The sequence below is a fragment of the Podarcis cretensis genome, assembly GCF_951804945.1.
Source record: "Podarcis cretensis genome assembly, chromosome: Z".
NCBI classification, from domain to species: Eukaryota; Metazoa; Chordata; class Lepidosauria; order Squamata; family Lacertidae; genus Podarcis; species Podarcis cretensis.
In genome coordinates, this window is record NC_137184.1 from 23592899 (window position 1) to 23619964 (window position 27066).

The following is a 27066-nucleotide window of genomic DNA, read 5'->3' on the forward strand; positions in this document are numbered from 1 at the left end:
AACATTAAAAACTTCCCTAAACAGGCTATAAAGATTAATCTTGTCAAGCATAGCGCTTCACACGGTGGCAGATCAGATGCCATTCAAGGAGCCCACAAGCAGGAGTCTGAAGGCCAAGTCCCACTCCTCACGCTACTCCCCAGCAGTCAATATTGTGGTACACTGCCTCTGAACACAGAAGCTCCATAGAGTCATCTTGACTCATATCTACCTGCCTCACAAGGTTGCCCTATGACAGCCTGTACATTCAAGATTGCCCAGTTAAGCTAGTCCTCTGTCATCAATAGAATCACATCACCTCCTCAGAACCCATCTAGTGAGGAAGGGGGAGTAAAGTATTCTGGGCAATAGCTTATTTCCTAGCTTCAAGAAGGTGTCAATCCCCTCTCAGTGAGAGATGTGGGTGCCTTGTGAATGGCTAAATAAGGCTGTACAATTAAAGCACTATGATACCATTTTAAACATCCATAGCTTTCTCTCAAAAGAGCCCGAGAAGTATTGTTTGTGAAGAGCGCTGAGAAATACTAGGAGATCCCATTTCCCTTCCCAGAGCTACAGTTCCCAGAGAGGTTTAACAATCAACTCCTCTTCACAGGGAACTCTGGGAATTGTAGTTCTGTGAGGGTGAAAGAGGCCTCCTAACAATGCTCAGCACCTTTGACACACTACAGCCCCCAGAATTCTTTGGAGGAAGCTGTGACTGTTTTAACAATATGGTGCAAATGTGGCCTAAAATGCATCTTCCAAACAAAACCCACCTTGGTCCGAAGTGCTTAAAAGATGCCTGTAACAAACAGACCCTTGCCCCTAAACTTCCACCTGGCTGTTCATGTTGCCAGCTTATATGTGAGGAGACTGAAAGTCTACTTGGAAAACAGCTACAACAGAGCAGCGAGACTTGAACAAAAATGTTCTCTTTATTTTCTTAGAGGCCCAGACTCCCCCTTCCTTTTCATCCTATTTCCTTTTCTTATATTTCTGAAAACTGGCTGCTGGGGCCTGTGCATGCATTTATGCCAGACTTAAAGGGCTATTTACCCCTCACATGGTGAACAATTATTTCCCAAACAGCATGTATTTGTAAGTGGAGTTGAAAGGGAAAAGCAACAAGCCCCCTGGAACTCTGGTGAGGAGCAGGTGAGCTGGATGCTCTCTCTGCCTTGCACATCCTGGTTTCACTTCCACCAGGTTAGAGGGGACATCAGGTAGGTGTGGCAACTGCCCTCGCACAGCTGCCAGAAGTGGATGTGCAGGGTGGCCCCCCGCAGGTGTGCTTCAGGAATGCTGCTGTCCTATTGCCAGCATTGAGGTTTGAGTCAGCTCTTAGTCCAATTACCTTTTGAACATTTTGTCCTTTGTCTTAGGTGGCAAAATGTCTCGGGCCAGCCATTGTTATATCTTGTGGCAGCAAACACCATCAGTGAATTGTGTGTGGTTGAAGGAGCAGCTGTGACTTCTTTCTCTTTTGAACCTGTCTATCTATTTCATCACATTGCATTTCAAGCCTGCTGTTTATATATATATTCTAAAAAACCCACACAAAACAGTTTATACAGTGCAGATAAAAACCATAAAATACAATGATATTAATGCAATATTAAAATAACAGCATACAATAAAATCCAATACAGGGGTACCACAAGTTACAAATGCCTCAGGTTACAAACGCTTCAGGTTAAAAACTCCGCTAACCTGGAAGAGTTACCTCAAGTCGAGAACTTTGCCCCAGGATGAGAACGGAAATCGTGTGCCAGTGGTGCAGCGGCAACAAGAGGCCCCATTAGCGAAAGCACGCCTCTAGGTAAGAACAGTTTCAGGTTAAGAACGGACCTCTGGAATGAATTAAGTTTGTAACTAGAGGTACCACTGTAACACAATACACAATCAGAATACAGTTACAAATATGAAACCAATTTTGCAGTTAAAAGGTTCCAAGAGATAGGAGTCTGTGTTGCATAGTAGTTAGAATCTTGAACTAAGACGTGGGTTCAAATCCCCACTCAGCCGTGAAGTTCACTGGGTGACCTTGGGCCAGTCACTTCCTCTCAGCCTGACCTACCTCACAGGATTTCTGTGAACATAAAACTGGGGTTGAGGACAGATAAATCATGGGTGCCACACTGAGATCCTTAGAGAAATGGTGGGATAGAAATGAAATAATAAATAACTAAATAACAAAAGCTAAGGGGAGTTGATATATCTTATGCTGACAATGAAAGCTCAATAGCAAAGGCACTTAAAAAACAAACAAAGGCACTTACTGCACTTCTAGAGGCAGAGAGTTCCACAAACTGGGTGCCACAACAGAGAAGGCCTTGTATCAGGTCATTGCTCCCTATCCTCAGGCTACACTTACTGGTGGGATCACAGCTGAGCCTCCCCAGTAGATCTCACTGGCTGGGCAGGCTATAGATAGAGTCAATCCTAAAAATATTTAGGCCCAAAGTTTATTTATTATATTTACACATCACCTTAATCTTCAAAGGAGCTCGAGGTGGTGTACACAGCTCTCCCTGAGAGGTAGGCTAGGCTAAGAGATGGTGTCTGGCCCAAGGTCACCCAGTGAGCTTCATGGCTGAGTGAACCCTGATCTCCCAGGTTCACTGAACGAAGTTGTGCAGGTCCCAAATGACTGATGGCCCCATGTTCGCATATGGAGTTTGGGTTGGGGGGACAAATTATTATTATTATTATTATTATTATTATTAGTAGTAGTAGTAGTAGTAGCAGCAGCAGCAGCAGCATACTGCTCTATACCCGCAGGTCTCAGGGCGGTTCACAATACAAAATCACAATATAAAAACACATGCATTTCAGACCTCTACATGTCCCATGTTAGTTGCCAGATTTTTAAACTAAAAACAAACAAACCCAGCACTCTCCTCGTAGGCAAGATGTTTCAATGCCTTGTTCATTTTGGTTGCCCGTTCCTGCACCCCTCCAAGATCTATCAAAACCATAATCTAGTTTTCTAGTGAAATCAGTCTCCCTTCCACCATAATTAATAAATCTGATCCTTCCAGTTGCAATTCAATTGCAGGGTTGCTTACTACTTCATTAGCTGCTTATGAGAAACAGAACAAAAAGTGAGCGTTCTAACTCTTAGGAGCTGGAACTCCTTTTGCTGTCTATCTCAAGATTGAAACTACATCATAGATCCCTTCGGATTCACTTCTGTGGTCCCTATGGCAATAGAAACACAGAGCCTTTTCACCTGTGCTCTGCTGGACAGTTCTTCACACAGCTGTTGGACATCAGCTCCAACCAGCACATCCAATGGTCAACATGGCCTATGGTCAGAATTGGCTGGGGCTAGGGCAGGGGTCTGCAACCTTTAAGACAAAAAGAGCCACTTGGACCCATTTCCAAAGGAAAAAAACCTGGGAGCCGCAAAACTCGTCATTATAAAAATAACTTTTTTGTCCCTTTTTTATTATTTATTTGTTTGACCCCTCAGAATTACTCCTCCTCATAGAAATAAATGTTAAATTAACAAGTTACCTTTTTGTTTGTGTGTGTTCTTCACTCCCCTTCAAAACAGTGACCAGCGTACATGCCCCCTTTCAATGCAGTGACCAGCGTACATGCCCCTTACAATGTAGCGGGCGGGCGGGAAGGTGATGTCGGGACGGTGCGTGACTAATGCACGCACCACCCCCATGCAACATCACAGCCAGTACAGTGCCCACCACAGTGGGGAGTGTCGGGGCGCACAATGCGCCTCCTCCCCTCGCTAGTATCCGCCCCGGAGCCGCGGCAAAGGGGTAAAAGAGCCACATGCGGCTCCGGAGCTGCGGGTTGCAGACCCCTGGGCTAGGGGGAGCTTTATTTCAAAACATCTAGAGGGCCCCCCCAAGTGAAAAAGAAAGAGCCTTAGGAACTGACAACCCATCAGCCAAGTGAGTGGCTGCAGGCCAAGGTAAGTATTTCCTGAGGAGGTCCATGACTGGAGTGCCTGGATTCCTGCCCCCCCTTCCTCCAAAGCAGTTGTTGGAGCTTCCAAGATCAACTGAAACAGCAGCACTGGGATGGAGAGCAGTGCTTAATCCCTGTGCCATTTTCCCAGGCTAAGTCCTCATCCATCAAAGCTGCTGTCAGCCCTGGGGACAAGGAGGAAACACAGGTACCTGTTTCCCCAACCACTTCCACTTCAGGGCTAAATGCTTTAAAAAAAAAGTTAGGGCAATATAGGTCAGGAAAATGGCCTGAGCATCCCTTCTCCCTGCAGTTCCTCCATCTAAATTTGGAGCCTGCCCGGGCTGCTGTTAAGTAAAAATAAAAAAATAAAAACACCAGGAGAGCCAATCATGCATTATGCATTTCAGCCTTGCATTTGGATCAATAGTGGCATCTAGTGGTAGTGATTTTATATGCTATTGTTTTTTAAAACTAACAAAACAACATATCTCACCACTCATCTCAATATCATGTGAACTGGGCATTATTGCTTAGGGTTAAGATAGAGCATGGGGCGTGGTCTAAACCACAGAGCCTAGGGCTTGCTGATCGGAAGGTCGGCGGTTTGAATCCCCGCGATGGGCGAGCTCCTGTTGCTTGGTCCCAGCTCCTGCCAACCTAGCAGTTCAAAAGCACGTCAAAGTAGATAAATAGGTACCGCTCTGGCGGGAAGGTAAACGGCATTTCCGTGCGCTGCTCTGGTTCGCCAGAAGCAGCTTAGTCATTCTGGCCACATGACCCGGAAGCTGTCTCCAGACAAACGCTGGCTCCCTCGGCCTATAGAGCGAGATGAGCGCCACAACCCCAGAGTCGTTTGCAACTGGACCTAACGGTCAGGGTAACTTTACCTTTTTTTTAAGACAGAGCATACAAACAAGTCAGCTAGTTATACACTGGTCCATCTTTGAGTTTGCCTCTTTGTTCATCAATTCATCACCTTGTGCAAGCATTTTAAAATGCAAGCATTTTAATAACAGTTGCAAAGTTGTTCCAGGGGTTTGTGAGGCGTGTTGGTGATGACAAGGGTACTAGCCAATCAGTGCCTCCCACAGCCAGCCTTTCCACAATTCAAACCATGCCATGAACATGCAGAACTAGTTTTTAAAACCAATGTTGTTTTGTTGTGAGCTAACTTAGAAGGATTTGTATCCTGAAGAGTGGGAGTATAAATGGCTAAAGTAGATGAATTAAATAAATTCAAAACAAGAAAGGTACATTGTGCTGAGTGTTCTGAGGTTGCTTTCAAAATTGCTCTATAAATGTTCTGTCCTTTGCATTTTTAATTAATATTTCTTAAATATTCACTGTATTTTGTAATGATGATATTATTTCAACCTATTTCCCCTTTTTCTGTAGTTTGCAATTTGGAGTGTGTGTGCTTTAAAATGTAAACAACATTCTCTCTGTCCCCTCCATAGATTTAATAATGTTTTTTACGAGTAACACTACAAACCTATTATTGCATTTCTTATTCCTGCCAATCAAGAAAAAGGTAACATTCAATAGAGTAGTGGTTCCCAAGCATTTGAAAATTGCTGTCAGTATTGACAGACCACCTAATGATTTTTCTTCCCATTGTAGAAATCATAATGTGGTGTGCTGAACGCTGTATGATTTTAAATTGAATTTTTATTCCTTCCTTTTATTTTGTAATATGTCGTATTTTATATTATGACAAATTGAATTCTATAGAATGAAAGAAAATTAAAACATCAATATGAATACTGAATGTGCCATCTCTCATCTTTGGGAGATGGCATAAATATCCACAATCCATGGCTGCCCCACTGGAGGCAACGGGAACAAACCAAAGAAAGAAAAACAAATGTTTCCCTTTTCTGCCTCCACCTGAGCTGGCTGCATTTAAGAAATGGTGGTAGTTCTGCTGAGGATCTCACGGTCTTTTTCCCAGTGGGACTGATCTGTAAAATGCAATTTTAGCCTGCTCCCATCCTACACACAGTTATCTGGGGTGAGTGGTGGGTGGGAAAGTAAGCCTCATTAGACTCAGTAGGTACTTCTGAGCAGGCATGCATAAGATCAGGCTGTTAGCAACCTTGGTAGAAATGCGCTACACTGTAAGAGGGACCAAGATCTCAAACAGTTGGTCTGGCTGGGGCTGATGCGAGTTGCTGTCAGAGACATTTTGCTGCTGCAGACAAAACACCTAATCCCACTGCCCCAACCCCATAGATCTGGGTCCCCTCCCTCTGCCTGACCTCGCCATTGCTCCCATGTTGCTGCCAGTCCCATCACTGCACCTGTACCCTCACCTGTAGCTGCACTGCTGGCCCAACTTTGTGGGAAGGGTGCAGTGGGTACATTGTTGGCAGCATGAGTGGGGCTTGGAATGGGGCAACAGTGAAGCGGGGAGGGGGTCAGATCTGCTCGCCTCATGCATGGGCAGACGTGGTTGCAATCCAGAATGCCTGAAGGGCACCAGATTGGGGAAGACTGGTTGAGAACACCTCGGCCAGGTACTTTTTTAAAAAATAACAAAATAGGGTGTTTAATCTATAATATATCTACAGGATACGGTGAGGTTTTCAGTTTTCATTCCACCTGATCAACTTCTGCTTAAAGAAAGAAGAAGAAGCATTTGGATTTGATATCCTGCTTTATCACTATCTGAAGGAGTCTCAAAGCGGCTAACAACTTCCTTTCCCTTCTTCCCCCACAACAAACACTCTGTGAGGTGAGTGAGGCTGAGAGCCAGTGTGGTGTCGTGGTTAAGAGTGGTAGTCACGTAATCTGGGGAACCGGGTTCGCGTCTCCGCTCCTCCACATGCAGCTGCTGGGTGACCTTGGGCCAGTCACACTTCTTTGAAGTCTCTCAGCCCCACTCACCTCACAGAGTGTTTGTTGTGGGGGAGGAAGGGAAAGGAGATTGTTAGCTGCTTTGAGACTCCTGAAGGGGAGTGAAAGGCGGGATATCAAATCCTAACTCCTCTTCTTCTTCTTCTTTAAAGACTAGCCCAAGGTCACCCAGCAGCTGCATGTGGAGGAGCGGAGATGCGAACCTGGTTCACCAGATTACGAGTCCACCACTCTTAACCACTACACCACGCTGGCTCTAAATAAAAATAAACAGTGTTCTTGCATAAATGCAGCATAGGCAATACTTACACACACACACAATAAATCTAAACAATGCCACCAAATCACACTTCTTTCTATTCTTAGAATGTTCTTTTTTTGCTTTACCCTTAATCAGTTACAATACTTGGTAACTCTGGGCAGTTCCAACTCTGATCTTCAGTTATGACCGGTGTTTGAGGTAGTTCAGCAGCGACAGTGGGATATCCAGTTGGTCCACAGCAAAGGAGCGGTTGGCCAGTTTTAGGAACTTCCTGATTGCTAGTCTGCATTGTGACATCAAGGATTTGGGCACAGCTGGAAAGGGGGTGGGGAGGAAAAAGGGAATGAAGAGACTATGATGATTGTACCGCTGAGCTTCCAAGCCCCTCAGAATTCCTCAATGTCTGAGGCATTAGCCAAGAACAAAAGCAGGGAGCTGAACAGAAATCTTGGAAGGCACTTTGGAGAAACACCTCAGGTGTTCATAATTTTGCAGTTCTAACATTTAGTGAAATCTGCATCCACCTCCACATGACAGACTGGGAGATGATCTGTCAGACATGAGTGTCTCCTAATCCTACCTGGAGTTGCCAGGGATTGAACCTGGGACTTTCTGCTTGCAAGGCTGATGTTCTACCACTGAGCTATTCCCTAGTATTTGATCAAATTCTGGAGAGCTACCCTGAAAGATATATATGGTAAGAGGGGTGAAGCCAGTGCACGTTCCTTATAGGAAAAGTGGCTGGAGCCAAATACTGTTGGTAGGCAGGGCCACACATCTGATTAGGCATTTACACAATACAGGTGGATGGGTCCTAAATTTGCAACTGAGCATATTAAGAGGCCCTTTTTGTTACATTACCAGCATATCTATTCAATTTAAACAGTATTTGTTAATGTACAAAGTAGTTGCACTTTAGTGAATTTAGTTGGCTGTGTTTGTTTTAACAAGTAGGTCCTTTCCAGAGACAAGACATGAATGTCACAATAAAAAACAGCCAACCAAAAACAAACCCCTGTGTTGCAATAAGAACTAATCACAACAATACAAACACAACACGTAGAAAATATATAATAGAATAATGATATCATTAGCCTACGTGTTGTGTTTGTATTGTTCTGACAATAAAAAACAGTGGCTGTGTACACACTGTATGTTTAAAGTGCATTTCTCTCCCCAACAAATTCTGGGAACTAGTTTACCCTTCACAGAGCTACAGTTCCCAGCATCTTAAACAAACTACAATCCCAGGATTCTTTGAAGGTGTGTGCGCACTTTAAAATGTATGGTGCATACCCAGTCAGTAATGAATGTAAATCATCATCATCATCAAATGGAAAAAAGTTACCTCTTTCTCTGGCCAACAAATCCAGCATCTCAGAGTTCACTGAGATCTTATCGAGCACAATACCCGGTAGGTACACATTGGCTCCAAAATCTATCAGGAGTTTGACGAATTCCGCTCCACAACCGTGCCTCAAGCAGATTTCCAGCAGACTCTTTGGGTGCTTAATGCGGGTGATCATCTTCTCATCAGTGCAGTTGTAGTTGGGATCCGCACCGTGGAGCAGCAGCATCTTGAAACACTCCAAGTGCCCATAGACAGCGGACAGGTACAAAGGGCCCGAGCACGCAACAGAGTTGGCCGCCCACTCCGGGACTCTGGCTTTGACATTGGCCTCTGCCCCATGTTCTAAAAGTTCTTGAAGGATGTCAATGTCCCCTTCTCTTGCTGCCGTGAGCAGTGGGGTGCAATTGTTGTGGATGCTGCCAGAAGGACTGGCCCCTGCCTCCAAGAGGGCAATCACGCAGTTGAGGTGGCCATTGTTGACAGCTGTGAAGAGTGGTGTCTGGGCCTTCACATCCAGACTGTCCACTTCGGCTCCATGGGCCAGGAGGACCTTGACGCACCTCACGTGGCCCTTTGAGGCCGCCAGGCGGAGCGGGGTCCCTGGCACCCCCCAGCCGCTCCTGCTGTTGATGAACCGCCTGTATCTCTCTTGGCGCAACAGTTCGTCCAGAAGTCTGTAGTTATCCTGGGAGACGGCGAGATTCAGCTCCTGTCTTTCTTCATCACCTTCTTCATCTTCACTGGGCTGGAGCATGGAGAAAATCTTGGTTATGTCCACCAGGCTCATCTTTGCTTGTCTCCTGAGGGTGATTTTCATCATGAACTGTGCAATGCTAGAGAGCTATAAGGCAAAGCAAATAAACAAAACACAGTTACAATGTCCTGGTTATACCTGGGATGCATGTGCGATAGGGGCTTCTGGTTGGTGAGAGAGGTGAGCAAAAGTTATTATTATTGTTCATTATTATTATTATTTCATTTGTCAATTGCTTCCCATGAGGCATGCCAAAGCTATTTACAATTAAAGCACGCATAGAGCACAATTGCATATTTGAAAGCAGGTGTCACCGTTTTATATATTAATTGGGGGGGACCAATTATGGGATGCATGCTTGTAGCCCCCAGGAGCTGTATGTTCACCATGGTGAGCCCAATTTTGTGGAAATCCGCCTCCCCCCTGTTGAGGTCAGACAGGTCCCTTTACAGCTGAACTCCTGGCCTCATTAAATACTTTTTAATTTTATTTCAGGAGGCATTTTAAGTTTATAGGTTTAACCCATTTTTATTTACATTGTACTGTCGTCTTTGCACACTGCTTGGGGACTATATAAATTGTCTAAATATTTAAATAATATATAAGTTAGAACAACAATTTAAACAACATCAACACCATCTCCTATATACAATTCATTCAAATCCAGCCAGGCACCAACAGGTATCTGTATATGGGTTTCCTTTATTAATAGAGTCCTGGGGATGAGCTAATAAGCAGGGATGGGGGTCAGTGGAGCTAATGGCCAGTTTCTGCGATTTAGAAGGCAATCATGGAGATCAAGCTCTCTGGGTTGAGTCACACATGCAGGTACATCACAGACTGCAGCAGAAAGTGGCTATGTATATATGTGAATAGGGCCAACACTGATGTGATTTATATAGAACTTGGTTACCAGAATTCTATTACTTGAATTTGGAAAAAATTACACTGGGTGACTATTCATGGCTGAGCCAAAATCAGCATGCAGGTACTTACCTTTAAAACAGTTTTTGACCCAAATATATGAAGAATCACCTCCTTCAAAACCATCCCGCTTAAGCTGTAAAAGCTTCAGTTATTATTCTTATTTATTATTCTGACAGTTTTTTTTTTACCTCTTAGTTACAACAGTCCCTAAGCAGTGTCTGATAAAGATAAAAAGCAGCTAAAAACTATAAAATTACATATGACTCAAAATGCCAGCTGGAATTAAAATTAAAATTCAGTGGGCACTGGAAGTTCAACAGGGAGGGGGCCTGCCTGACCTCAACTCTAAGGGATAAAATAGAGCCCACAATACTGAATGCATGGTTTCTAGCAGATTCAAGCCATGCATCTCAGCCATGGGGGATCCACTAATAGTGGCTCCCCACAAAGATCTCAGTGATCAAGCAGGAATATAAGGTATCAGGTATCCTGGAGACAAAATGTTAAGGGCCTTGAAAATGAATACAAGAACCTAGAACCTGGTCCAGTAGCGTACAGGCAGCCAGTGCAAGCTTTTGAGTTATGTGCTGGCAACAGTTTGTCCCCTTCAACAGTCTAGCTGCAGTACTCTCCATCAGCAGGAACCTCCAGACCAGGCCCAAGGATAGCTCCATGTAGAGTGAGCTGCAATTACTGAATCTTGAGGATACCAATGCATAAATCAGTGGCCAGACTTTCCCCATCCAAGAACAGTTGTAGCTGATAAAAGGCCTTCCTTACATGTAGCTGATAAAAGGCCTTCCTTACATGTAGCTGATAAAAGGCCTTCCTTACATGCAGAGGTGGGGAAACACAGGGCTAATTGTGACCCTCCATGCCTTTCTTTTGGGTCCCTGGGATTCTTCCCAAGCAACATCCCTCTCTATCAGGCTGCACCCCTCACTGGACCTGGTCTGCACTCTCCTCCTGTGCTTTTGACTGGTTTGAAAGTATGCTTGAACTTCCTCTTGCTTGTCTGATGGAGAGTAGTCTGTCTATCTCTCTTTCTCTCTGCATATGTGTGCATGCATAGAAACTTGAAACATCTGCCTTTTGCATGGCTGGAATCTAGCCTACTTTACAAAGTAATATCCTTTGCTCCACCCACTTTTGTCTCTGGCTCCACCCACTGTTAGCACACTGCCCCCACCCCAGAAGGTTGGCTATGGCCCTCAGATTGAAATAGTTTTCCCATCTCTGCATTAGAGAGAGGAATTACTGCAGAAGCACCTTAGCAGTGCTGTGCTGTTTTTAATGTTTTTACTGTGTTTTATTAAATTTGTTTTTTTACATAATAATAATAATATATTATTTGTACCCCGCCCATCTGGCTGGGTTTCCCCAGCCACTCTGGGCAGCTTCCACAGACCAAAAATACACTAATACATGATTTCAAATCCATTATAAATTACTTTTAAAATGGTATGTTATACGTATTTTGCTTTCAACGTTTTAGCCTTGCTTTAATTTTTGTAAGCCACTTTTTTTTTTTTTAAAAAAAGGCAGGGTAGCAATAAATAAAAAATTAATTAATTAATTAATTAATTAATTAATTAATGATGTGTTTCTGCATGAGTCACTGCTTTGGATTTGACTTCATACCAAAAAAAAAAAAAAGTCAGATGCCTCATGAAGGAACAGAATTGGTTGAAGCATCACTGGACATAGGGCATTGCGTGCGTTTCCCCCACGCAGGGTACCAAGCTGAAGGGGGTGCAAAATTGAGAAGATCCACAACTGAGAATATCCATTTGGGGCTTCCAAATGTTGGTCTCGCACTGGACGCAATATTACGAATGATTACCAAAGTCTGCCTCTTGCAGGCAGGATCTTTTGTGAGTGGCTAATTTTTACTCTTATCCTGATGCTATTAACATTTCAATCTGTAAAAATCACAAGTGCTTCTGCAACCTGAGATCAGGGTGATAGTGGTGGGGGCTGCATCATATGTTAGCCAAAAAAAAGGGGGGGGGCAGAAATATATTCCAGACAGCCAGGGAGGCCCTTTGGAAGCCAATTCCTAACATTTTTCACTTGAAGGAATGCCAAACTCCACCTGCCCAGCTACGAAATGCTTTAAGCTCGGAGGAAGGGTAAAAAAAGAATTTCAGATGCATTCCATCTCTGAAGCATCCAAATATATCCTCTCAGTCAACCACCCTACTCCTCCATTCCTGCTCTGAAATGAGAGGCCAGAGCCTCCTGCAAAGCATCCATCTCCAGCTGCTCACCTCGCGACCTCAGCCTGGACAAGTCCACCCTGGTTTTGGAAACAGCCACCCACAAGCCTTAGTTACAGCCTATCCAGGGAGGCCTGTACCGAGATCTTGGGACTGGAGCAAGTCCCCTAGGAGGAAAGGTTGCAGCATGTGATTTGGAGAAAATGGGGAGAGTTTTTCCCCTCCCTCTCATAATACTCAAAGTCAAGGAATACAGGAGATAAAATACCAAATACAGAACCTAAAAACCACCCACCAGCCATACCACTGAAAAGAACTATATCTTAAAAGGATTGGGAAATTAGGCTGGTGTTGAAAGGGCAATATAAGAAGAGGCCAATGGCCCATCTAGTCCAGCATCCTGTTCACACAGTGGCTAACCAAATGCTTATGGAAAACCCCCAAGAAGGCCCAAGCAAAAGAGCTTCTCCCCTCCTGGGGTTACCAGCAGCTGGTTTTTGGAAGTATTCAGAACATAGGCTCCATCATGGCCAGTAAGTAGCCAAGGACAGCTTCATGATCCATGAATTTTAAGCTACGCAAGTTGGTAGCCATCGTTTACCTCTTGTGGACGCACATTCCATTGCTTAACTATGAAGTGCATGAAGAAGCACTTTCTTTTTTTAAACTGTCCTTAATGATTATCTTTCAACATTCAGATTCTTTGAATATCCATGAGTTCTAGAGTTATGAGATACAGGGCAGGGGGATGGGACGGAACAGGAGTTTTCTCCAGGCCAAGCACATAATTTCTATCATTTCGCCTCTTACTCACTTTTACTCTTAACTAAAATGTCCCAAACCCAGCAACCTTTCCTTATAGGGGTATTGGAAAAGCCTTTTTGGATGCCCTTTTCTGAACCTTTTTCAGCTCTGCAATATCTTTTCTGAAGCGATGCAATCAGAACTGTGAACTATATTACAAATGAGCTTGCAAGCCTATATAGAAAGGCATTATGATGTTTTATTTCCTAATGACCCCTCACATGGAATTTGCCTCTTTCACAGCTGTCACACACTGGGTTGGCATCTTCATTGAGCTACCTACTATGACCCCAAGGTCTCATTCCTGGTCAGTCATCTCCAGTTCAGACCCCATGAGTGTACATGTGAAATTAAGATAAATGAGGTTGGACTGGGACCTGGGAAACCAGGGTTCAAATCCTTGCTCAGTCTTTAAGTTCATTGGGTGACCTTGAACCAGTTGCTAGCTTTCAGCCTAACCTACCACACAGGGAGGTTGTGAGTGTGAAATGAGGGAAGAGGAGAACCATGTGTACCACCTTGGAAGAAAAAAGTGAACAAAAGTGCAAAAAAATAAATCTGCACAATGACTGTACACGAATGTAATACGTCTGTTGTAGGTGGAGACATGCAGTGGAACTCGGAATTAGAATCTTGAAAGGACTGCACCAACATTTCTCAGGGCATCCTGTCCGAAAACAACAGCAAAACCCATTCTAGAAACCAACAAATTTCACTTCATATCAGGGAAAAATATTCTAGTTTTGTCAACGTACCAGGGTTAATTGCCCCCTTCCCCGCCCCCCAAGTGCGGCAATCCATCCCCGCCACCTCCTCCGCTTAGTAGGCCAGGCCAAGTGGGCAGCGATCCAGTGCGTAAAAAGAGAGCCTGGGAGTTGCTTGTAGGCGCGCACGTGTGAATCGGGACCAACTCCCAGCCGCCCCGGGAAAAAACCGATCTGCCTCTCCAGGTGGAGGACTTGGAGTCATGGCCAGGCGAGTGGCCACCTGGCTGAAGATACTCACGAGCTGGTTGCTGGCCGGGCGGGTTGCGAGTCGCTTGGCTGTGCCTCGACGGAGCGGTGTCTGGTGAGCCGCCGGCCAGCCCGGCTACGTCGCCGCCGGGCCTCTGTGAGGTCGCTGGGGACCAGCTAGGGCAAGGGGCTGCCCCACATCGCGGGTTTCTCCCTGGGCCAGAATAGCGAGAGAAGGGAAGGGGACCAGGGGGGTGGTCGTCGGGGCACCGACTAGGAAGGAAAGCGAAGGCTAGCGCCAGCCGGCTAAGTGGACAGCTGCGCTTCTGCCGGCCGCCGATCAAATAAGGGCTCTGGGGCTAATTTTAGCCCCCTGCTTGGGCGTCTTATCTGACAACTTCCATTCTTGGAAAGTGCAGCCTGCAGGAGGCAAGTTAGAAGGGCTTGGGTTGGGACCTGGACGTCGGGCCTCGCAATAGCACACGGGACGCATGGCGCAGATCAGCCTTTTGGTGTCCTGCAGGTCTTTTGGACTACAACTCCCATCATCCCCAGGGACTGCCGTCCAAAGCGTAGGAATATATTGGGTCAGATGATTGCTCCATCCAGCTCCGTATTGCCTACACGGATTGGCAGCAGCTCTCTAGCGTTTCAGGCGGGGGTGGAGATGCCACGGGGGACTGAACCTGGGGCCTTCTATATGCCAAGCCGGTGCTCCACCAGTGAGCTGCAACCCTCCCCCACCAGAGGGCACTAGGCTGGAGAAGCCTTCCCCAGGTGATCTGTTCCCTTGCATGGGGATTTAGCAAAGGGGATGAGTAGGTTTATGGCGGTAACAAGGCACTGTCGGCAACAAGATCTCAGGCCTGGAAGAGATTTGCAGTGCCAGGATTCAGCCCAGGAGAATGATGCATATGGCTGCATACACTTCCTGGCCATAGCTGTCAACTTTTCCCTTTCCTTGCGAGGAATCCTATTCGGAATAAGGGAATTTCCCTTTTTAAAAAAGGGAAACGTTGACAGCTATGTTCCTGGCCCTGAGTGGCCCCAAGTCAGGGGTGTCAACTTGAATAAAATATTGGGGGGGGGGAGGCTCCAGGTAAGCCCCACCCCACATAATCATTCACAAGATTTGGCACGCACGCACACCATTTGAATGGCAATGCCCATCAACTTGGGGGAGGCCAAACCTCCTCAAATACACCTACAGACGGCAGTATCCTATCACTCAGCCTTTTCTCGACAAAAATACTTTTCAACTGAGTTGGTTCAATCATTCATCCACCACTTACCAAGTGTTCAGGGATCAAGTCCAGGGGAAATTTAACGATATCTTTGCATTATTTATTTAATTATTGCAGTTATTCCCCACCCTTTTTCCCCCACCCCATGAGGTAGGTTAGACTGGAAGAGGCAATGACTAAACCAAGTCCACCCAGTGAGCTTCATGGCTAAGTGTTGTTTTGAACACTGGTCTCTCCCAGGCCCTTGTTCCTACTCTCTAACCACTACACCAAAGTCTTTCTCAGCCCTAGTTGATGCCTTTGGGATTAATGAATCTCACACATCCGGTCTGGAGAGGGAGAAGAATGTTCTGCATTGCCCGTGTCTCATATACTGTACACTCGTCGTCCCGTGAGCATCATTGGTCAAACAATTTTGTGGGACAGAAGTAAAATGAGATGGGCAGGAAAGGCTCCTGCAACTCTGAGACAACAACAACAACATTATCATCTGTCTCCCCAGTGTGTTTGGTTTATTATTAGACTTGGGAGAGAACGTGTTGCTAAAGCCATCTGCTCCAGACTCGCAATGCCATTAAAGTGCCTGCAGGTTTAGAGATGTGTTTGCTTACTTGATTAACATGAGGATGGGATCTGGTGGGGAAGCTGGGCAATTTCAGAACTTGGACTTAATGCGTTTTGGATGGCTCCCTTTTAGGCCATGTGTGGGCTTCAAAGAGTAGGTGGGGATGTAGTGGTAGATCTCTGTGTGCCCTGCAAGTTAGATCAACAAGGATTTCTTACTCCTAGCTGTTTAATGATGGCAACAGCAAAATGAACCACTAAATTATAGTGCTGAATGGGGTGGGTGGGAAACCCCATGAATGGATTTGTTTATTTGTTTATTTGTGCTTTTTATATCTCATCTTTCCTCCAAGGACATCATGGGTTCTATCCCTTCCCCCATTTTTTCCTCACAACAACCCTGTGAGGTAGGCTGAGAGGCAGTGACTGGCCCAAGGTCACCCAGAGAGCTTCATGGCTGAGTGGGAGTTTGAACCCTGGTCTCCTCAGTCCAGTCCATCACCCTAACAACTATGCCACACTGGTTTTGCATGCAAGGACTGAGCTGGTTTCAGATCTGGGGCTGGAAACAAAATCCTGAGCTCAAGATTATGCAATTTTAACTATATGTCTTCTGCGTCAGGCTTCAGCTGATGAATCTCAGGGTTACACTTTTACACCACAAATTAGATCCTGCAAACTTGAAGTTTGCCGTTTCCTGCTTTAGAAGGAAATGTGTATCACCACCTGAGGTGAAGTGGGAAAACAGTGGTACCTTGGGTTAAGTACTTAATTCGTTCCGGAGGTGCGTTCTTATCCTAAAGCACCACTTTAGCTAATAGGGCCTCCTGCTGCCGCCGCACCGCTGGGGCACGATTTCTGTTCTCATCCTGAAGCAAAGTTCTTAACCTGAGGTACTATTTCTGGGTTAGCAGAGTCTGTAACCTGAAGCATATGTAACCTGAAGCGTATGTAACCCAAGGTACCACTGTACAGTCAAACCTCAGGTTGACGTAGCTTCAGGTTAAGCATTTTCGGGTTGTGCTCCGTGGCGTCCCAGAAGTAACAGAGCGTGTTACTTCCGGGTTTTGCCGCTCGCACATGCGCAGAGGCTCAAAATGACGTCATGTGCAGAAGCGGCAAATTGCGACACACACGAACGCGGGTTGCGTTCTCTTCAGGATGCGAACGGGGCTCCGGAATGGATCCCATTCGCATCCAGAGGTACCACTGTATGTCGCTCTCTGCCTTTCTGCTGCACCCCCTTGCCCACCCTGCCACTTCTGCCGCTGCCAAAACTTGGCAAGAGAGGTAGCATTCTGCCAAGGCCCTGATGCTCATCTCCTCTGCTCCAGGGATGGGAAGGATGAGTGGAAATGTGAAGGTGCTAGACTGCCCCACTTTCACTGAACCTGGCAATGGCTGGGGGCATGGGCATAGCCAGGATTTTTGTTAAGGGGGCAGACTTTTGTTAGGGGGGCAGAACCTCAGATTTGTATTGTATTGGCTATGTGGGGGTGTTCCACAAGGCCTTCCCCAAAGATTCATAGGAACTGTAATTAAGAGTGTTGGGAATTGTAGCTGTGCAAGGAATAATGTGTTTTAATTGTATTGTGTGCACACAGCCAAAAGTGCACCCCCAGGAAGGTGTAGAAAACAGCAGCTATGCTTACAGCTATGTGCTACTATTGTGACCGTTGCTGTAAGTTGCATCTTGCATTGCAGATCCCACACTGTTTAGGAGGTTGGACTGGAGGACCTTCAAGATCCCTTCCAACACAATAAAAAAAAATGTTTTTAGCACATAGCTGGAAACAGTGCAGACTCAAAGGTGACAGAGGTTTCTGATCTGGCACTTGAGTGCTCAATAGGCGAGTCAATGAACTGTCACCACACACAGACATCCTGCAAGCTGTCCTGTGGCAAGGTGTGGGTTGTATAAGGATTTCACCTCTTCATCCCTTCCCTTCCCTGTGCTCAGCGGATCCTCTCTTGATCGAGTTCTCTTCCCTCAGTTTTCAGCAGTTTACCATGTAGAATATCAGTATTACAGTGCCAGCCATGTGCCAGTGCTTGAAGGCACCAATGCACTGAATGAGAGCATCAGACCTGCTCCTGAAATACCTTCTGTAGGCATGATAGAAAGCAGCAGGTACACCAGGTTTCCGCTTGTGTTCAGTGACAGAACTGGACGTGTGGAATACTGTCACAAAGGGAGGCTTGGGGCATGTGCAGAGCGCCTGCTTCTCAAAACTGAACAACTGTGGTTTGTGCCATGCTCTTAGGATTAGAGCAGGAACCTCCATAGATGTTATTGGACTCCAACTCCCATCAGCTCCAGGCAGTACAGCCAGTGGTCAAGGATGATGGGAGTTGTACTCCAACAACATCTGGAGGGCTATAGTTTTCCCATCCTTAGATTAGAAGGTGGGGCTTTTGCAAGGATGGGGAGGCTGTAGTCCTCCAAAGGTTGAATTAACTTCCATCAGACTCAAGCAGCGTGGCTGACTATAGGAGTTCCCATCCAGTAACATTTGGAGGGCCTAGTTCAGTGAGTGTAGTACGTAGGAGGCTTTAGTTTAAGCAAGTCTCTTGGACATTAAAAGACTGCAGAAATGGTTGATCACATTAAAGAGTGTGCGGCTATTCATGCAGCAGCAGTTTAGCCAGCCTTATCAGCCTCCTCCCCCCGGCCCTCCCAGGGAAAGGCATTCTTGGATTTAGACTGGATGATTCCACACCTTAATAAAAGCAAACTGCCAGGAGAATTTATCTGACAGGTTGAAGGGTTTTTATCAGGACTTTGAAGTGGTAAATAAACAAACTAAATTAGTCACATGAGAAAGATGTCCTAGGATGGAAGAAAGAGAGCATTCCTTGGGGTTGGTTTTTGATTCTGGAGGCAACCCTGGCCTGATATTGGGGGCAGGGGGCAAAGGAGTGTGTGAGGGAAAGAAAACAACTTATGCAAAGTGTTGAAAATTAAAAGCAATTGTCATCTCGCAAGCATATACAGTGGTACCTTGGGTTACATACGCTTCAGGTTACATGCACTTCAGGTTACAGACTCTGCTAACCCAGAAATAGTATCTCGGGTTAAGAACTTTGCTTCAGGATGAGAACAGAAATCGTGTGGTTGCGGCGCAGCGGCAGCGGGAGGCTCCATTAGCTAAAGTGGTGCTTCAGGTTAAGAACAGTTTCAGGTTAAGAACGGACCTCCGGAACGAATTAAGTACTTATCCCAAGGTACTACTGTAATGCACTATTTATTTTTTAGCACAATATGTTTGATAAAAAATAAGGTAGATTATTGCTCCTCCCCTGTGAGAGGCGAATTGCATTATAATGTGATGCTTTCACTTCACACAAAAATGTTTGGGGGCTGGATCACACAACTGGAGGGTGACTTTAGATCTGAAGGCATGAAGAGCTGAGATTTTTCAGGGCTAACTATTTCACTGATCTATGCAAAAGTTAGTTTTTGTATAATGGAATGATGGTGACTATGTTGTCTTCTGGGAATGTGTCCTGATTGTCACCCACTTTCCCTGTCCCATACAAATGAATGGAGCAAATGGAAACAGCTAAAACTAGGGGAAATGGGGGAGAAAGAAGGGACAGTGTTATGTACTGACTTGAATAGGATCCAAAAGGCAGCAGTCTGATTGGTTCTAGAACAATAGGATTCAGAATGCAGCAGTCTGATTGGTCCTAGAACAATAGGCTCCAGAATGCAGCAGTCTGATTGGTCCTAGAACAATGCAGCAGTATGATTGGTCCGCTCCAGGTGGAAGTGAATCCGCAACCTGATTGGCCTCAGGAGAATCCCAGAATTAGCCAATCACGTGCGGCCCATTGTGTAAATAATGTATGTAAAGCAGATATTTTGGGGGAACTTTCATTCCTCACTACTATGAGCTGAATGAAATCCACACTCGACTCCGAGGATATTTCAGACAGACATGCTCATTTGAAGAAATATCACTTTAACTTAAGCATAGAATTGTAGAGTTGGAAGGGACCACATCTAATGCAGGAGCCTTTTTGCCCAACATGGGACTCAAACCCATGACCGTGGGATTAAGAGTTCTCATGCTGTACCAACTGAGCTACTGGTCTGAATGCAGAAGGGCCAAGATTCCCAGATCCAACTCCCCTTAAAGTAAAGTAGGTCTGGGGAACATGTGGCTCTTCAGTTGTTGTTGGACAGAAACTTCCTTCAGCCCCAGACAGCATGGCCAATGGTCAGGGATGATGTGAACAGTAGTCCAAAAATATGCAGAGGACCACAGGCTTCCCAGTCCTGAAACAGAGGACTTCTTCCAATAGAGCAAAATAAAGTAGGAATCATGACCCACTCACTGGGCACCACCGTTTAAGGATATTGACAAGCAGGAAGGTGTGCAGAGGAGGGCAACCAAGATGATGAAGGGTCTGGAAACCAAGCCTTAGGAGGAACAGTGGAAGTTGGGTATGTTTAGCCTGGGTAAAAGGAGACTGAGATATAAATAGCCACTTTTAAATATCTAAAGGCCAGTCACATGGAAGACAGAGCAAGCTCGTTTTCTCCTGCAACAGAGGGTAGAACCAAAATGAATGGATTTAAGATAACTTAAAAGAAAAGAGATTCCAACTAAACATGGAGGCGCAGGTTACAGTAACAGCCAAGGCGACATTTTTCCACCTTCGCCGCATCAAGCAGTTGGTCCCTTACCTTTCCCACCCCGACCTGGCCACAGTGATCCATGCGACGGTCACCTCCAGGCTTGACTACTGTAATTCGCTCTATGCGGGGCTGCCCTTGAAGCTGTCCCAGAAACTCCAGCGGGTGCAGAATGCTGCAGCGAGGCTCCTCACAGGGTCTCCGCCATGGGAGCATATTCACCCAGTGCTTTACCAGTTGCACTGGCTCCTGGTGGAGTACAGGGTCAGATTTAAGGTGCTGGTTTTGACCTTTAAAGCCCTTCACGGCCAAGGACCCTCATACCTACAGGAACGCCTCTCTCAGTATGCCCCACGGAGAGCCTCACGGTCCATAAATAGCAACACCCTAGTGGTCCCGGGCCCTAATAAAGTTAGATTAGCCTCAACCAGAGCCCAGGGCCTTTTCAACACTGGCTCTGGCCTGGTGGAATGCTCTGCCTCATGAGACCAGGGCCCTGCAGGATCTGATTTCTTTCCGCAGGGCCTGTAAGACAGAGTTGTTCCGCCTGGCCTTTGGCTTGGAGCCAATTTGATTCCTTCCACCTCTTTCTTTTTTCTTTTCTTTCTCCTCCTGTGATGAGGCTGCATTTTAATATTTAAAGGTTTCTATATTTTAATGTTGTATTTTAATCTTGTTTTTAAGTTGTATTAATTCAACTTGTTTTTATTATTGCTTGTTAGCCGCCCTAAGCCCGGCCTTGGCTGGGGAGGGCGGGGTATAAATAAAAATTATTATTATTATTATTATTATTATTATTATTATTATTAAACACCAGGAAGAACTGTCTGATGGTAATAGCTGTTTGACAGTGGAATAGACTCCCTTGGTACGTGGTGGAGTTTTCTTCCTTGGAAGTTTTAAAGCACACGTTGGATGACCACCTGTGCTTTTGTTGAGATTCCTGCTCTGCAGGGGGTTGGACTAATGACCCCCAGGGATTGACAGCCATATTCAAAAATCTGAGGGGTTCTCACAGGGATTACATAGTAAGCTTATTTCTTTTCTGCCCCAGAGAGTGGGACCGGAACCAATAGAGTCCATTTGCAAGAAAGGAGATTCCAAAAACTAAATATTAGGAAAAACTTTTTGATGGTGAGAGCCATTCAACAGTGGGACAGATTACAGTTTTATGATTCTGTGACCACCATGGGCCTAACAGAGGAGTGGTGAACATATGTTCCTGGCATGTTTTGGGAGTACAACTCATACCATCCTGATTGTTGGCTAGGGATAACTGAGTCCAACAACACTGGGAGGGCAGGCTCCCCATCCCTGACTCAGAGGCTTGCTTTCTGCTGTTTGTAGTTTAGATTGCATAGGGCAGTGCTGGGGATCCTGTGGCTTTCCAGGGCAGTAGAATTCCAGCTCCCATCAGCCCCAGGCAGTATAGCCTGTGGTCAGGGATGGTGGGGGCTTTAATTCAGCAACATTTGGAGAGACACAGCACTGGCTGAAGCAGGATGGTAAAGCATGAAATATTAGTGCCCTTCTTATGAGCGACACAATATACAGTGGTACCTTGGGTTAAGTACTTAATTTGATCCAGAGGTCCGTTCTTAACCTGAAACTGTTCTTAACAGGAAGCACCACTTTAGCTAATGTGGCCTCCCACTGCTGCCGTGCTGCTGGAGCACAATTTCTGCTCTCATCCTGAAGCAAAGTTCTTAACCTGGGGTACTATTTCTGGGTTAGCGGAGTCTGTAACCTGAAGTGTATGTAACCTGAAGCGTATGTAACCAGAGGTACCACTGTATATGCAGCAGAGATTCTCTCCCTCTCCCTCTTTAATGTGCCTAATTTGAACAAAAAGGTTATGTTTCCCCTGCCTTTCCTGCTCTAAGCCGCTAGAGGGCAGAATGGTACTAGATGTTCTGAAAAGAAGGCCAACATCCTAGTATTACCAAGCTAAAGAATTGATGCCAATTGCTGGATAAGAGTAGGACGGGAACACAGATAAGAAATATTTAAGAAAGAGTTCGCGATGACATGAGCTGCTTGATAGTGGAACAAAGAGTCTTTGGAAGTGCTCAGTTCACCTTCATTAGAAATTTTCAGAGGGCTGCCTAGCAGTAGATTTCCTCCAGTGGTACAGGGTTGGGCTGGAAAATCTTTTAAGCCTTTTCTAATTCTGAGTATGATCTTATGGAAGCATCTACTTCCTGTTTTAAACTAACCTGAACTACTTATGTCTGAACTTTGGGGTGCTTGGGTGTACCTTTGGTTACCTTAAACTTTAAATTAAACTATGGTTTGTTGAGAGAAGTCACAATCAGGTCATGGTTGTTGATCGCAGATTATTAAGAAGCTACAGCTAAACCAAGCTCTCCACAATTCAGACATAATGACAAACTTTGGCTAGTTTAAAACAGGGAGCAGGTGCTTCCAATTTTCTTACAACCACACTGAATGAGAGAGTGGGTATGCAGGACCTGTGCCCATAGTTTGAGCAGGAACATCGGGTAAAGCCCAGGCTTACACCTGGCATCATACAGCTCTTGAAAGACCTATGCCAACACCTGGAGCTGGCTTCTGTTACACAACTCCTAGCAACATAATAACAGCAGGTGTTGTTCAAGAAAGCACATAAACCTCCCTGCTTAGTTAGATTCAATCAAGAGCCACATGGAGAACCGTTTTAACCAGGAAATTAACTTCTGTCTGGAGACTGGTTAATCCTCCTAGGGTAGCATTTGCCATAGATTTCATTATCTGACCTTAGTTGATTCATAAATACCCCACCCCCACTACGGGGTATTAGAATACATTCAATGTTTTTTTTAAAAAAAATGTCTCCTTTTATCTATTCCCTCACATCCCTTTGTTGTCTAGTCTGCAAGGGGTGGCGTGGATACAATGAATATCCAGAAGGGAATAAGGTCCCTAACGTGCATGTTGTATTTGAAGCGAGTGTCAACACTTTGCCCACCCACGTGCCACAAAACCCATATATTTTATTGGATAGCCCAAACAACCATATTCTTCTGTTGCCTTGATCAGGGTCATGAGAGCTTTGGATCCCTGCCATTTATGCAATTTGACTTACTAAAATGTTCATACGAATAACCAGTGTCATTACCCAAATTGCTATTAGCCCTGTGTGAAATATCTACGTATATAAATCAGATATTCACATGCTCTTCCATAATTTCCCACCTCCTTTCTCCTTTGTGTGGTTTCTTCATGAAACGGGGATGTATTGTGCCAACATAAACATATTTTTCCTGACAAATACTGTACAGTGGTACCTCAGGTTACATACACTTCAGGTTACATACGCTTCAGGTTACAGACTCCGCTAACCCAGAAACAGTGCTTCAGGTTAAGAACTTTGCTTCAGGATGAGAACAGAAATCGTGCTCCGGAGGCGCGGCAACAACGGGAGGCCCCATTAGCTAAAGTGGTACCTCAGGTTAAGAACAGTTTCAGGTTAAGAACGGGCCTCCAGAACAAATTAAGTACTTAACCTGAGGTACCACTGTATCTGAATTCAGGTGCCACGTGGCTGTGGTGAGGACTGCAGGGCCTGCTCCCTTCCAAGGCCTTTTCCATCTGGCCCAGGGGGCGTGGCCCAGGCCCTCACTCTCCCAGCTACAAAGGGACTCCTGTGGCAGTGCCTAGAGAGTGAGGCTGGACTCATTTGGAACAAACCCTTGGGGAAGTGCGGGATTGTTCTGCTATTGCTTCCCTGTTCCAAGTGGCTAATGTGTTTTAAAATGTCCTTAAGCAGTCGGTAGGGACGCAGGTGGTGCTGTGGGTTAAAGCCTCAGCGCCTAGGACTTGCCGATCGAAAGGTCGGCGGTTCGAATCCCTGCGGCGGGGTGCGCTCCTGCTGCTCGGTCCCAGCGCCTGCCAAGCTAGCAGTTCGAAAGCACCTCCGGGTGCAAGTAGATAAATAGGGACCGCATACCAGCGGGAAGGTAAACGGCGTTTCCGTGTGCGGCTCTGGCTCGCCAGAGCAGCGATGTCACGCTGGCCACATGACCCGGAAGTGTCTCCGGACAGCGCTGGCCCCTGGCCTCTTAAGTGAGATGGGCGCACAACCCCAGAGACTGTCAACACTGGCCCGTACGGGCAGGGGTACCTTTACCTTTACCTTTAAGCAGTCAGTGGCATTTTAAGTTTTTTTCCTCCCCCCCCCTTTTTTTGCTTTGTTGGGGGTGGGGGTGGGGGTGGGATGGATATCTGGTTGGGGATTAATTTTAGTATAACTGTTCTGTTTTTTGTTGTTTTATTGGTTGTTGTATTGTTTGTGTTTTGTTTTTAAGGGGCGGGTTCAGGGCTGCCTGGGAGTTGGCCCCAGCCAACACAATGGCTGGGGCATGTTCCACAGGGCGGGAAGCACTGGGACATGATCATGGGCAGGAGGAGGAGTTACGCTAAGACCAGACCATGTCATTACTGAGGAGGCAGGCATAGTCATTGTTTGAAGACTATCCTTGCCTCTGGGTCTGGTCTTGATGAGATGGATACAGGAATCAACAAGGGAAACCCACATGACCTGAAGGTGTTGCTGTGTAATGCTAGGTTAATGATTCGTAAGACCACCGCCATCCATGACTTGATCGTGGATGGAGGACTTGACCTGGCATGTGTAACAGACTTGGTTGGATGAAGCAGATGGGCCTGTCTTAGCTGCTGCTTGTCCACCAGGTTTCTCTTACGCACAGCAACCCAGGTCATGTGGGCGGGGAGGGGGGGGTTGCAGTGATTTTTAGGAAGCCACTAGCTTGCATCAGGCATCCTACTGGGAAGACCCAATTCTCTGAGTGCATGTTCTGGAAGTTGGGCAATAGAGGCAGTACAGGATTCCTTTTGGTGTACCGACCTCCCCGCTGCACCAAGGATTCCCTGCCCGAGCTGCTTCAGGCCGTGGTGGATTTTCTCCTGGAGACACCTAGTTTGGTTATCCTAGGGGATTTTAACATCCATGCCAACACGACCTTACAAGGGGCCACTCAGAAATTCGTGGAAAGCATGGCCTCCATGGGGCTGTCCCTGAATAAGTCTGGCCCAACTCATAGTCACGGACATGCCTTGGATCTGGTGTTCACCTCTATGGATGTTGGTGATCTGACACTAAGTAAAAGTGAAACGAAAGAAGTGCCATGGTCAGATCACTTCCTGGTGCAACTGGACTTCTCTGCGACCCATCCCCTCTGCAGGGAGGTGGGACCGATTCGGATGGTCCGCCCCCACCACTTAATGGATCCAAATGGTTTCCAGAGAGTGGTAGGGGATGCTTTATCCCATGTTGATGGCCTTTCAGCTGATTCCCTGGTGGCCCGCTGGAATGCGGAGTTAACCAGGGCTATCGACTGTCTGGCTCCGAAGCGCCCTCTCCGATTGCATGGAGCCCGGACAGCCCTGTGGTTTTCTTCGGAGTTGAGGGCGAGGAAACAATCGCTGAGACGGCTAGAGCGTCGGTGGCAGAAAACTCATTCTGAATTGGACCAGACTCAGGTTAGAGCTCAACGTCAAGCCTACCAAGTGGCGATAGCGATGGCAAAAAAGACTTTCTTCACTGCCTCTATTGCATCTGCAGAAAATAGTAGCAGGAGACTCTTTCAGGTGGTTCACAATTTAACAGAAGCACCTGTACCACTGGGGCCTTGTAAAGACACCAAGATCTCCTGCAACGATTTTGCAAAGTTTTTTGCAGATAAAGTCACTCATATTTGGAAGGAGGTAGACACCACCGTGGGAGCAGGGCTGGGTCGGGAGAGTGCTAGAGCCCTGTCTGGTCAAGTTGCATGGAATCAATTTCAATCCGTTACCCCTGAGGATGTGGACAGGCTGCTTGGATGCGTGAAACCAACCACCTGTCTCCTTGATCCTTGCCCATCCTGGCTAATAAAAGCAAGCCGGGAAGGGCTGGGCGATGGGCTCTGCAGGGTGGTGAATGCTTCCCTCTGTGAGAGAGCATTCCCAAATCTGCTGAAAGAGGCAGTCATTAAACCATTTCTTAAAAGAACATCTTTAGACCCGGCCAGTATGGCCAACTATCGCCCAGTTTCAACTATCGCCCAGTTTGAAGGAGTGTCTCCACCCCCATCGTTCTGCCTGGACGCTGAGGTCCAGCACTGAGGGCCTTCTGGCGGTTCCCTCATTGTGAGAAGCAAAGCTACAGGGAACCAGGCAGAGGGCCTTCTCAGTAGTGGCGCCCACCCTGTGGAACACCTTCCCATCAGATGTCAAAGAGATAAACAACTACCTGACATTCAGAAGACATCTGAAGGCAGCCCTGTTCAGGGAAGTTTTTAATGTGTGACATTTTAGTGTATTTTTTGTCTTTGTTGGAAGCCACCCAGACTGGCTGGGGAAACCCAGCCAGATGGGCGGGGTACAAATAATAAATTGTTGTTGTTGTTGTTGTTATCAGTTAAAATTCACTTAGATGTACCGTATATTATCTTCAGGTATCCACCTGATTAGATGTAGAAAACCATCCTGTGGTATTCCATATAGGGGGGAAAATGAATGTACGCCAGTCAAAGGGTATCTATCTGTAACTGTCCCCTGGAAGCACTCCC

The 27066-nt window shown here is 46.1% G+C and overlaps 2 protein-coding genes and 1 long non-coding RNA gene across 3 annotated transcripts in view; 1 reads left to right on the forward strand and 2 right to left on the reverse strand.

The window, feature by feature from the left end:
* Positions 1–27066, forward strand: part of LOC307207675 (uncharacterized protein C8orf48) — a 391608-nt gene that overhangs the window by 63164 nt on the left and 301378 nt on the right. The gene's annotated exons all lie outside the window — the stretch shown is intronic.
* Positions 1563–14547, reverse strand: ASB12 (ankyrin repeat and SOCS box containing 12). Its single transcript, XM_079961760.1, has 3 exons — positions 14097–14547; positions 8385–9228; positions 1563–7350 (listed from the first exon to the last, which is right to left on the reverse strand). Exons 2-3 carry the CDS (start codon positions 9205–9207, stop codon positions 7217–7219), a joined length of 957 nt encoding a protein of 318 aa, XP_079817886.1. The 5' UTR covers positions 9208–9228; positions 14097–14547; the 3' UTR covers positions 1563–7216.
* Positions 1563–27066, reverse strand: part of LOC307207741 — a 281967-nt gene continuing 256463 nt past the window's right edge. The window contains exon 2 of the long non-coding RNA XR_013834817.1: positions 1563–6585. This is a non-coding gene — a long non-coding RNA (uncharacterized lncRNA). The remainder of the gene's footprint in view (positions 6586–27066) is intronic.

Bases quoted from the DNA above. Each gene is read 5' to 3' on its own strand.
- ASB12 (XM_079961760.1), bottom strand. From the start codon at position 9,207: ATGATGAAAATCACCCTCAGGAGACAAGCAAAGATGAGCCTGGTGGAC. The intron at 7,351-8,384 runs GTAACTTTTTTC...CCCCCTTTCCAG, and splicing joins TTTGTTGGCCAGAGAAAGAG to CTGTGCCCAAATCCTTGATG.